The 12,448-nt window shown below is 36.5% G+C and overlaps 1 protein-coding gene across 1 annotated transcript; it reads left to right on the plus strand.

Moving 5' to 3' along the window:
* On the plus strand, nucleotides 1,777-4,081 carry LOC109228926 (UDP-glycosyltransferase 73C5-like). The gene has a single exon (XM_019394189.1). The coding sequence runs from the start codon at nucleotides 2,446-2,448 to the stop codon at nucleotides 3,907-3,909; it is 1,464 nt and encodes a 487-aa protein (XP_019249734.1). The 5' UTR covers nucleotides 1,777-2,445; the 3' UTR covers nucleotides 3,910-4,081.

The raw sequence follows: 12,448 nt of genomic DNA on the forward strand, positions 1-12,448 counted from the left end.
CATTAGGCACCTTGGATTTTATACTCCAATAGTCAATGAAGTGATGAGTTGAGAATCAAGAGGTCTGAGGTTTAAATTTAGGAGACAAAAAACATTAGGTGATATCTTTCCATCTGTCAAGCTTGATAGACATAGTTACACGGTACATATACTAGTGAAAGGTAATATATATGTACGTCGTAAAATTAATTGAGGTGCTCACAAGTTGGTCCACACACTATTGTTACTAAAAATAAAATGAGACAAACATGTGAATTGGTAACATCAGTGCCTTTGACACATGAGAACAAAACACTGTACTCTTTGATTGACTTGGTTAGGGTCAGCTTAAGAGCCATAATTTTTAAACAATAATAAGCCTTGTTATTTTACAATCTCATTTAGCCCTTCTCTTTAGGCAGCTGTTATCTTTTTATCCCCAAGTGTAAAATCTCTAATTCTGTTGCCTGGAACTGGAGATATTGTCACTGAAATATGCAAATGAAGTGGTTGCATTATTAGCATTTATTATTAAATAAATACACATTCTGAGAAAATATAGTCTTTTCAAGGTCCTACTCAAAAAGTACTCACTTTAAAAACTGAAGCAAGGGGTTAAGGAGATTTAATAGACAACAAAACGAAACAGCTCAGTGCGTGGATCATTTGATAAAAATTACAATTTGGTCAAATCTTGTATTTGTCATTTTTTTTTTTACTGAATTTATATAAATTATTAATTTAGAATCCAATAACTTTAGAACTTCGAATCTGTAAACTTCAAATCACGGCTCCGCCTTTGCTCTAATAACGAACTGCACTGCTAGACTGTGACCAAGCTCTATACCAAAAGAAATAGAGGCAGAGCTAGGATTTAAAATTTCTGCGTTCTGAATTTGCCATCGAACTAGTTGCTCATTTTAGTTACTAAGTTTGCAATTAAATATTTATAATATATGTAATAAAATTCCTAATACCAATACAGGGTTTAAGCAAAAATTATTGGGTTAATTGGACCCATACCAAATACTAATCTAGCTCTCTCCTATTGAGAAATTACTTAGAGATACGCATTTTATATGATATATGATATTCTTTTTTAAGTGTGTTTTAAAGTTGTGAAAATTGAAGACATTAAAGAGGAGGTCAAGTCTTTTGACCAGTTTTATGTTGTTCATGCTCCAGTTTTTCTGGTGATATTAGAGTCCCATATTGGTTGAGAAGCAAGACAAATAAAGATAAAGATTGTAACAAAAGCAACCAACATAAAATAGTATATCATGACATCTAAAAAGCTAATTATCGACCTAGCCAAATGAATATTCATTCCTTGTATCGATAATGTTAATTTCATGTCATTTTGAGTAATTTTGTATATAATTAAAACTTCTTGACATACTTTCCACATTCTTCTTGAATAGGCAATTTAGAAGGCCTTTTTGTTATTGCCTTTGTTAATACGACACAAACTTCTCAATTACAAAGCATATATTAAAGACAATTTCAAAGCCCTCAATGTATTTAATTACTATACGTGTTTGTTATAACATTGGTTTCTTACCAGCCTCATAGAAATGAACGATTCATATTCATCTGAACTATCTATCTTGTATATTTAATCTTATTTTGTGTATTTCCAAGTATTTTTTTTTATTTAAAAAAAATGCAGCAATGTCTCTAGAAGCTTGTTCATTGTAAGAATCAGAAGCTTCATTTTGTCGTTATAAACGCTGGAAAATCCCATGCCTAACAACATTAAAAAAAATGACTAACGAGTAAACATCATCCTCAAAAATCCAGTTTCACACTGCCAACCACACACTACACATAAGATAATGTCCATTAAGTTTATGTCTGCTTTAAACGGAGCCTTGGAGCAACAGTAAATATGTCTTTGTGTGTGACCTGTAGGTTACGTGATCGAGTCGTACAAGCAGCCAATTATAATGCTTGCATTAGGGTAGGCTGTCTACATCACACCTCTTGGAGGACGATCCTTCCTCAAACCCGGCATAAATGCGGGATACTTTGTGCACCGGAGTTGCCCTTTAACCACACACCGCACTTAAGATAATGCTGAATATGCTTATGTCTGCTTTAAAGGAGCTAGCCTTGAAGCAACAATAAAGTTGTCTTCGTTTGTGACCTGTAGATTACTGGTTCGAGACATAGAAGAAGCCAATAATGCTTGCATTAGTAGGCTGTCTACATCACACCTCTTGAAGTATGACCCCTTTCTCAGACCCGACATAAAATGCGTGATGCTTTGTGCATCCGGTGGCCCCTTTAACCACACACCACACTTAAGATACTGTTGAATATGCTTATGTCTGCTCTTACGTCATCAATTTACAATAAAACATGTACTATAAAACAAGCAATGTTGAAACAATATAGTAACCCCTAAGACATACCAAAAATTCTCTGATCTTTTGACTAATATTTTACTACCAAAGGTATCAAACAATGGGTATTCTCACAGTTCAGCCACATTTTGTGTTATTTCCTTTCATGGCACAAGGTCACACTATCCCTATGATTGACATTGCGAGGTTATTAGCACAGCGCGGAGTAATAATCACAATCTTCACTACACACTTAAATGCCACTAGATTCAAGACAGTTGTTGATCGCGCTATAGAGTCAGGACTAAAGATTCAAATAATTCAGCTCTATTTTCCAAGCTTAGAGTCAGGACTACCTGAAGGATGTGAAAATTTCGACATGCTTCCGTCTATGGATTTGGGGTTGAATTTTTTCGATGCCACGAAAAAACTTCAACCCCAAGTGGAAGACTTGTTGCAAGAATTGAATCCATTGCCAAATTGTTTAATATCTGATATGTGTTTCCCTTGGACTACTAATGTTGCGCAAAAATTTAACATCCCTAGGATTGTTTTTCATGGGATGTGTTGTTTCTCTTTATTGTGTTTACATAATTTGAGAGATTGGAAAGAGTTGGAAAATATAGAGTCTGATAAAGAGTATTTTCAAGTGCCTGGATTATATGACAAAATTGAACTAAGCAAAATTCAGCTTGCAAATATTGTTTGGCCAAGAGATTCATATTGGAAAGAATTAGGGGATCAAATGAAGGAAGCAGAGGATGAAGCTTATGGGATAGTAGTGAATAGTTTTGAGGATTTAGAACAAGAATATGTCAAGGGATTGGAAAAGGCCAATGACAAGAAAATTTGGACTATTGGCCCTGTTTCGTTATGCAATATAGAGAAACAAGACAAAGCTGAAAGAGGGAACAAGGCTTCAATTGATGAACACCAATGCCTAAAATGGCTAGATTCTTGGGGAAAAAACTCTGTACTCTTTGTTTGTCTCGGAAGCCTATCGCGGCTTCCAACACAACAAATGATAGAGCTTGGGATTGGTTTTGAATCGTCGAAACGACCCTTTATTTGGGTTGTTAGACACATGTCAGATGAGTTCCAAAAATGGTTAGTTGAAGAAAATTTTGAGGAAAGAGTTAAAGGACAAGGAATTCTAATCCATGGTTGGGCACCACAAGTACTAATATTGTCTCACGCTTCAGTTGGTGGATTTTTGACGCATTGTGGATGGAATTCGAGTCTGGAAGGAATATCAGCTGGCGTGCCGATGATCACTTGGCCATTGTTTGCTGAGCAATTTTGCAATGAGAGGCTAATAGTGAATGTATTAAAGACAGGAGTAAGGGCTGGGATTGAGAATCCTGTGATGTTTGGTGAGGAAGAAAAAGTGGGAGCACAAGTAAGTAAAGATGATATTAAGAAGGTAATTGAAGAAGTATTTGGTGAAGAAGAGGAAGCTGAAATGAGAAGAAAAAGAGCTAAAGAACTAGGAGAAATGGCAAGGAAGGCTGTGGAGGAAGGGGGTTCCTCTTACTTCAATTTGACACAATTGATTCAAGATGTCACTGAGCAAGCTAAATTTTGAAAATCCATCTAGGATTACAAAAAGTTGGCTTAGGAGAGGTGCAATGTATGCCATATAGTTCAAATCAAGTTGTGAGTGAAGTTAAGTTACTTTAATGTTAAAAAAGAATATTTTTGTGACATTATTGTTATAGTGGATAAAATTACACATATATTCCCTCCGTTTACTTTTAGTTGTCAAGTATTCTAAAAATAGATTTTCATTTTTACTTGTCACTTTTTGCATATCAAGAGAAAAATAATTTATTTTTTCTGTTTTGCCCTTAGCATTAATTACTCATTTCAAATAATTTTCTAAGTCCATTAAGGCTATACACCAATTAATATGCATTGATATGGCTATCATGGTAAATCATGCACTTTATTTACTATTTCTTAAGGGGTGTGCAAAGTCAATAGTAGACAAGTAAAAGTAAATGGAGGAAATAATTGATTTTCACTCATACCTGCAGATTTATTATTATATTCACCAGTTAATATAATGGCACTAATAAATACATGTCTTTTACACTGTCACTCAAGGGCGTATGTAGAGTATAATACATAGGCTCAGCCACACCCAATCGTGTTGATCCAAATCTTATGTATGTCTTGAGAAATTTATAAAATATAAATAAATAGGAATCAAACACCTTTAAGTCCTACTGTTCGACTATGATAATCAAATATTGATTAAACAACTGTGATAATTAACTGAAATACTTTTTGAGGGCGACATTTTTGTAAATTAAGAGCTATACTTGGCAAAAACTTCTGAGATATGCATGGTAATCCAAATTTTATACATGTTCCGTGCAGAAATTTGCAAAGTCTTGCCAATTTGTCTTTTGTAACATGCAATTATAAGTGTCCATTATTTTATATATATCAAGAAAATGACCACAAATAAAGAAAGCGCACAAGCAAGAACCATCTTAAATATTAACGTTTTGGATTTTAAAAAAGGGAACTAGGATTTGAATAAATTATTATACACATTAAGTAAACAAAATTATATTTCATACAAAATTTTTGTTAAAGATATTGAATCTTGTCAAATCTGTAATTAAAATTCTAACTCCGCCCCGGCCTCTTACGTGTTTGTGCACCATGATTTGGTACTGCTCAAGCTGCTTACCCACCTGCTTGGAGAATTGAGGCGGTGGGCTTATAAGTTGTTTCTATCTATTATATTTCGTCAATATCTAGATATCAATTACTACAAAAAACTCTCAAACTCTCACAGAACTTGTCCAAGGTTCCAAGAACTAAACTCAAGAGAATCAACTCAAATCCTCATCAAAGGTGTTAAAGACTACAAGAGAATACTTTTATGATGTTGTGGTGTGATTGAGGACTATTGTGAGCTAAGTGGGGATGGGGGTTCGAGTTGTAGCTTCTGTCCAAGGTATGTATAACATATTCTTGATTGTTCCTAAGGTTAATCTTGTGTTTGTTGTGTTGTTTGAGTGAAAAACCATAAGATGCACTTGAAGGAACATGGGATACGGTTATCTTTTTGGTTGGACTATTTTGTGGTTAAAAATATGGTTTGTGGTGGCTGAAAATTGTGAGAAATAATTTGATAATGTTGTGGATGCTGTTGTTAATCTTTCCTAGGTTTTAATTAAGTTGGTTGAAGAAGAAAAGATGAAAAATAAGTGATTGACAATAAAAATTAAGGTGCTAGACGTATGGGGCTGTTTTGGAAGGTATTTGTGGAGGTTTTAAACTAGAAATAATATGGTACATATAAGTATGATGAACTAAAGGTTGTAAACTAATTTATGGAATAAGATTTGGATTCAATTTATATCTTGTTATGAGTAAAAGAAACGAGCTTGCCGCTCAATATGATTGTTAAGATAATCGGAGAAACTCATATTGGATTATATTGTTCTTGTTGCTGGTGTTGGTTATAGTTATTGTTGTTGGGTTGTTGATGACCCTTAGTGGTCTTTGGGATGTATTAAAAATAAGGGAGTTACTTCCCGATTTTCCTTAAGTCATGCGACTAGCCAAATACGATGGTACGACATTATATGTTAACGGCAATATCATTTCACTTGTTGTAGATGCAAGAAGTTGTGTTGAGCCTGGTTGAGTAATAAGGAAGAGATCATACAGGTATGTTAAGGCTATCCCTTCTTTCTTTTTGGCATGATCTACAAAACACGAACGAAACGAGCAAATGCAAAAATTCCATAAATGACTATATTCATAGAAATACTAGAGATGCCTATGTTCTTAATTCCCTATATGTCTTATTATTCTATCATCTGTTCATGGGTCTCATAAGATTCCAAGAGATCATAGTGTCTTACTTCATTATGAATTGCATTCATTTATACATGTGCATTTACCCACGACTCATACGGCGTTATATACACGTATATATGTATATATATGTATATAGGATATGGGAAAAGGTTACGGCGTTATATACGCATCACCACCTGATCAGCTGGTATACGTTGATGATTTTGCCCACAGTGGCAGAGATGATATGATGGGATGCCCTCAGAGGCTTGATGATTTTATGAACACATGTACCTATGCACGACATGACATTCATACGCATATGCATGACACTATAAGTATTTCATGATTTACAGAGTTATCCAGACTTACAGGTTGAGTCACTTACTCTATATTTCTTCCATGTCTTTTATGTACTTATTTATGTGCCATACATACTCACTACATTATGTGTACTGACGTCCCTTCTGCCTGGGGACGCTGCATCTCATGCCCGCAGATCCTGATAGACAGGTCGAGAGTCCTCCAAGTAGGCTATCAGCTCAACGGAAGATGTTGGTGCGCTCCATTTGCTCCGGAGTTGCTTGTTTCGTCAGTATGATTTAGACACGTATTGTTTGGTATGGCGGGGCCCTGTCCAGACCTTTATGATAAGTATGTACTCTTAGAGGCTTGTGGACAGATGTCATGTATACGGATACTTGTATGGCCTTGTCGACCTATGTTCCGAGTATATAAAGAATCATGCCGGCCTTATAGGCCCGTACTTCATATATATAAGTTTGTATTCCCTCATGCTTTACTGTGGTTCATTTACCTATGATAGAATGATATGAAAGATACGTTATGTTGGTACTCGATTGAGTAAGGTACCGGGTGCCTGTCGTGGCCCATCGGTTTGGGTCGTGACAGGGGGTCCTAAATTTTTTAGCCTAAAGGATCACCCCGTGCAACATAAATAATACTTCGTAACTCCCTCGAGGACGGAGGTGTTACTCATATTATCCACCGGGCCAGGACTATCATCTCCTGTTACCCGATTACTATCTTTAAGTTGTTACTTAAAGCGCTCTAGTTGATTCTAGTTCGTTTCCCATGCGTGCACTACCCGTCCCTTATCTATGGTCCTGGAGGCATTAGGACCTCTATTTGGGATGGTTCTGGACTGAGCCTAGGTTGTTCAAAATTGTAAAATACTAGGCGACATGCAAAAACAGTTAGGACTTTCAGATAAAAAGCAGATACGGGCTCATATTGACCTCCACACATAAACAGCAAAAGCACGCAATTGATTGACAGGATTTATTAATCTCAAAGTCCTATAGGCAGGATATCTATGTAAGGAACAGGCGAGCAGTAATACACAGAAGCAGTCTTATTAATGCGAGTGTTAAGACCTATTATTTGCCTACTGATTTTTATTTAGTACAGTATCTGGGCATTTCAGAAAGTAATGCATTACAATCACAAATCCAGAATTGTTATTTTAGTCCTATAGTCATATTGTTTAAGTGATTGACATCGGCGATTGTATTCAGAGCCAATTAGTAGAATCCTATATGCGTGATTTCTACGAGCGCGATGATTGTTACCCTATAAGCAGGATATCTAAGTTGAACTGATTTTAATGATATCTAATGTTGAACTGATTTTAACCCTATAGGCATGATTTCTAGTTAAATAGCATACAGACAGAAATTTAGACACATTGCCAGAAAACAGTCGAGTCAAATATTGGTCCTATAGGCATGATTGCTAACACACTTTATTGGACAAATTAACGTATCCTATAGGCAGGATTTCTAATAAAAGCTGTAATCTTATAGGCAGGATTTCTAATGCAAAACTCATACGATTTTAGTAGAATCAATATCACCACTGAAAATCTTATAGGCAGGATCTCTAAACAACGTAAAACTTAACAACTTGGACAAAATGAGCAGAATAACAGCGTATATGAAGCCCTATAGGCAGGATTTGTACCCAGTTTAACAAAGAAAATAAGAAACCCTCCCGATTTTACTAAATACCCCAAAATCTGTTTATTACAAACTTATTACAGACCAGATTAGCAAATGAATTACATAAGAGTGATGAAATAAACTATAGGAAGCCCTTTAATAGGCCCAATACACCGGGCAACTAGGCCTTCAAACCATTACCATCTCGAGGCTTATTTCACAGGTACAGCATAACCGATATTGAGCAATTCACCCATAGCACATATAAAATTAGGTTTTCAGTGTGTCAAAGTCCCCAAGGGCCTTAGTGACCCAGGGCAATGCTTACACCAGAACCACATACTCAGAAATGATTCAAAGGAGATTAGGAACCAGTTCCCAGTGTGTCAGAGTTCACAAGAGTCTCACATAGACCCTGAGTAGTGCTTACACTGGGGTGGTTGAGGATTGAACCTAAAGGACCGAGATTGGAAGTTTTTTTAAAGTAACAACATATAAAAAGAGGTAGGGATAGATTTAAAATAGTTTGAATTTCTCAGAAGAAGACTACCATAACAGAATTGTAGAACACAGAACATGTAGGCATAATGGCATTAAGAAAACAAGCAAGGAAGGCAAAGTGCACAGTTTCAAAGAGGTCAAGTCAGAAAAGATCTAATTACACTAAGTGCATGCTAATATTTAGGACAACCTTGTCTAATCACAGAAACATTTAGGCAGAGTGCTAAGGCAAACAGACATGTTATCACATGAATCCAGAGGGATACAAGACCTCTTAGCAGGGCACATGAATTAGGTTGCAACACAAGTCTGTAAAGTGATGAACTAATTTTATGCTAGTGGTATCCTAAGGATACTAAGTTCAGAACAGGTTTAGGATTAGCAAACACTGTGCATGAGACAAGTTAAAACATTAAGCTAGGTTTTAAGAGGATTTATATTATAACCAGTTAACAGTATCAATCATGAACTCATAGAAGCATAAAGGCAGAATCATGCTCAAAATAAAGTTCAAACATGCTGGTCAAACGACATAGATTAGGGAGACATAGAAAATACAATGACAAGGGATAATGACTTACCAGTTAGTCAGGAAAGCAAGAAAATACACCATAGTAGTTAAGTCCAGAACTAATTGGCCGGCCTTGGCTTTCAGCCAGCCAAGTCCAGAAATAAATGAGCAAAGTATCAAAGTGAAAAGCTAAGTTTTTAGTAAGAGTATTGTGAGTTTGAATCCTGTCCTAAAGGGAAAAGGGGAGGGGTTTATATAGTGTAGGAATTAAACATATAAACATGGAAAACCAATTAGTCAAATACTAGAAAGGCAAGTATTCAAATTAAGGAAGCATGTTTTGAAACCCTAATTTCGGGTAAATCACACAAAATCGACAGAGAAATAAGAGCACAGAATCATATATTGCACAAGATGAACATAGACAGGAATATTATTCAAAGGGGGAAACACAGAATCGAACCAGGTTTGGTTCGAGTAAAAAGGGTCTAGAAACCCTAATTAATTTTTAAAAGAAAAAATTAGTAAAAAATAACTATGAAAATCATAATAGGGATGCACATAGGTAGATTTACGGGAACATTACAGAGAATATTTAACAAAAAAAATTAGGAAAATGTAACAGATCTTGAAAGATCTGAACCCTAGTCTTAGGGAAAATGAAGAATCGGGAGAATCTCAGAGATTAATACCATAAGATACGAATAATGAACATAGAAGGAAAGAAAAATGAAAGTTCGAACCAGATTCGGTTCAAAGTGAAGGAGATCGACTTACCATATTAGGAAAGCTACTAGGTTATACCATAATCAAGTAGCCGGTAATGAGGTGAGACCGATAAGGTAGGAAAATCACCAAGGGATTCCATATCTGGTTAGAATCGAAGAGGGATTGGAGAGGATTAAGGTGACGGCGCCTAGGGTTTGACGGGTAAAGGGAAATGGGGTTAGGGTTTCTGGGTCTAGTTAATTAAAAACGAGGGGAAGGATGTGGGTCGTTGATCTTGAAAGATCAAAGGCTGGGATTAAAGAATGAACGGGGCGGGTTAAAATGAAACTGGTACCGACCAGGTTGTAGGATTGGGTTATTGGTTTGGGCTGGGGTTATTGGGTTAGGCATTTTAGGTGTTGGGTTGGGTAATTTGGGCTGGTTTGGGTAGCTTTAGGTCCGAAATTAAATAAAAATGGGGCCAGATTTTAAATACCCAATTTTAACAATTAATTAATTTATAATAAATAATAAATGGATGCCAAAAATATTCTTTGTGCACTAATGACTTAAAATAGTTGTTTAATATTTTTAAAAATACAAAAGATTATTTTCTGCATAAATAATGTAATTATACATTAACATGGGCTATTATTGCAAAGATGTGCAATTTAGCCTAAAGGATGAAAATGTAATTATAAAAATGCACTAAAATATTTATAATATAATATAGATGTAAATGATGAAATTAGATGATAAAATCAATACAAAATAATTTCTGATGCAATTAATGAATATTTATACAGTAAAATATAGGAATAAATTGATTTAAAATCCCTTTAAATTATAGAAAATTATGAAGAAATGCTTGTATGTGTCTAAAAATCATGTGATGATGCATATGCACTATTTTGGAAGTATATATGTATATTTTAAAAATATGAGGGAAAAATTAGGTATCAACAGCTGCCCCTCTTTACCGAGAAGGATGAAAAAGTTATCGGGTAATGAAACGATGACCGATTTTGACCGAATGGAGTGAATTGAAAAAATATAGGCCACACCCTGGTCTCTGAGCTGCCAACATATCCCCGGTTTTACAAGAATCGGTCTGTGTGTAGTTCTAGACCCAACGGTGAATGAAACCGATGGAATTATTATAGTGATAGTCGTGTTTCGGAAAGGGTTCTTTTGGGAAGGATAGTATCGGATGGTTTATGCAGAGTTATGAATGTGAATCTGAAGCGTAACGGATGTATCACAGGGCAGATATCTGAACTGTCATAGAGAAAAGGTGAGTAATTGATGGGAGTCGGTTATGTCCGGAATAATGGCCAGGTATGAATGGTATGAGCGGAAACAGGAGCGAAGGTTGCTCCTGTTTGAAGAACGGTTACTTCCTGGGTTACCTGCAAACTTAAAACACGATGCATGCAAATATATATGGGTTATTGTGAGAATTTAAACATGATGCAAATTCCCTTTGGACCATAAAGGTTGTCCTTGGATGGTGAGAATGATGTCCTTAGACCATGATGTCCTAGGCCACGAATCGTGAGATAAGGGATTCGCAGGCCATGAAATGATGTTCTCGAGCCATGAGAATGGTGCCTCCGAACCATGACGCCTTTCAATAATGATGTGCAATATTGAGAGATCCTCATGCCATGGCATGGTGTCTTCAGGCTCTGAGGATGATGCCTTCGGATTATGACGCCTTCGGACAGTCACATGGTGATGCATCATATGAGCAAAACAAGACAGAGCTTAGTCTTATACAGGATCGGGACAGAGCTTAGCCCCCAAAAAGGCAAAATTGTGCTAGGTTTCAGATAGTGTAACATTGAGTCACTAGAGAAGGAAAGGCAGAGCTTAGCCTTATGCAGATGGGGAGGCAATGCTTAGCCTCATGCGAGAAAGGAGAGACAGTTCTATGCAAGGAAGGGCAATGCTTATCGTTATGCAAATAGGGAGGCAGGGCTTAGCCTCATGCAGGATTTGAGACAAGGCTTAGTCTCATGCAAAGAGAAGGCAATGCTTAGCCTTATGCAAATAGGGAGGCAGGGCTTAGCCTCATGCAGGATTTGAGACAGGACTTAGTCTAACGCAAAGAGAAGGCAATGCTTAGACTTATGCAAATAGGGAGGCATGGCTTAGCCCCATGCAGGATTTGAGACATGGCTTAGTCTCATGCAAAGAGAAGGCAATGCTTAGCCTTATGCAAATAGGAAGGCAGGGCTTAGCCTCATGCAATATTTAAGATAGGGCTTAGTCTCATGCAATGGAAGGCAATGCTTAGCCTTATGCAAGGTGAACTTGTTGCATTGAGTTCGACCGGCGGTAGTCGTATCATATCTTCATGTATCTGGCATTGGTGGCATTTCTGGACGTACCGGATGTAATCTATTTCCATAGCCATCCAAAAATATCCGTCCCTGAGTATCTTCTTGGCTAGAACAAAACCGTTCATATGCGGACCGCAGGTTCTAGCACGTATTTCTTCGAGCAATTTGGAAGCTTCTTTGGCGTCAACACATATTAATAGTCCTAGATCTGGTGTTCTCCTATACAAAATTCCTCCGTTTTGGAAGAAATGATTGGACAGCCTACGCAGTGTGCAT

This window comes from Nicotiana attenuata, chromosome 7 (assembly GCF_001879085.1).
Source record: "Nicotiana attenuata strain UT chromosome 7, NIATTr2, whole genome shotgun sequence".
Taxonomy (NCBI): Eukaryota; Viridiplantae; Streptophyta; class Magnoliopsida; order Solanales; family Solanaceae; genus Nicotiana; species Nicotiana attenuata.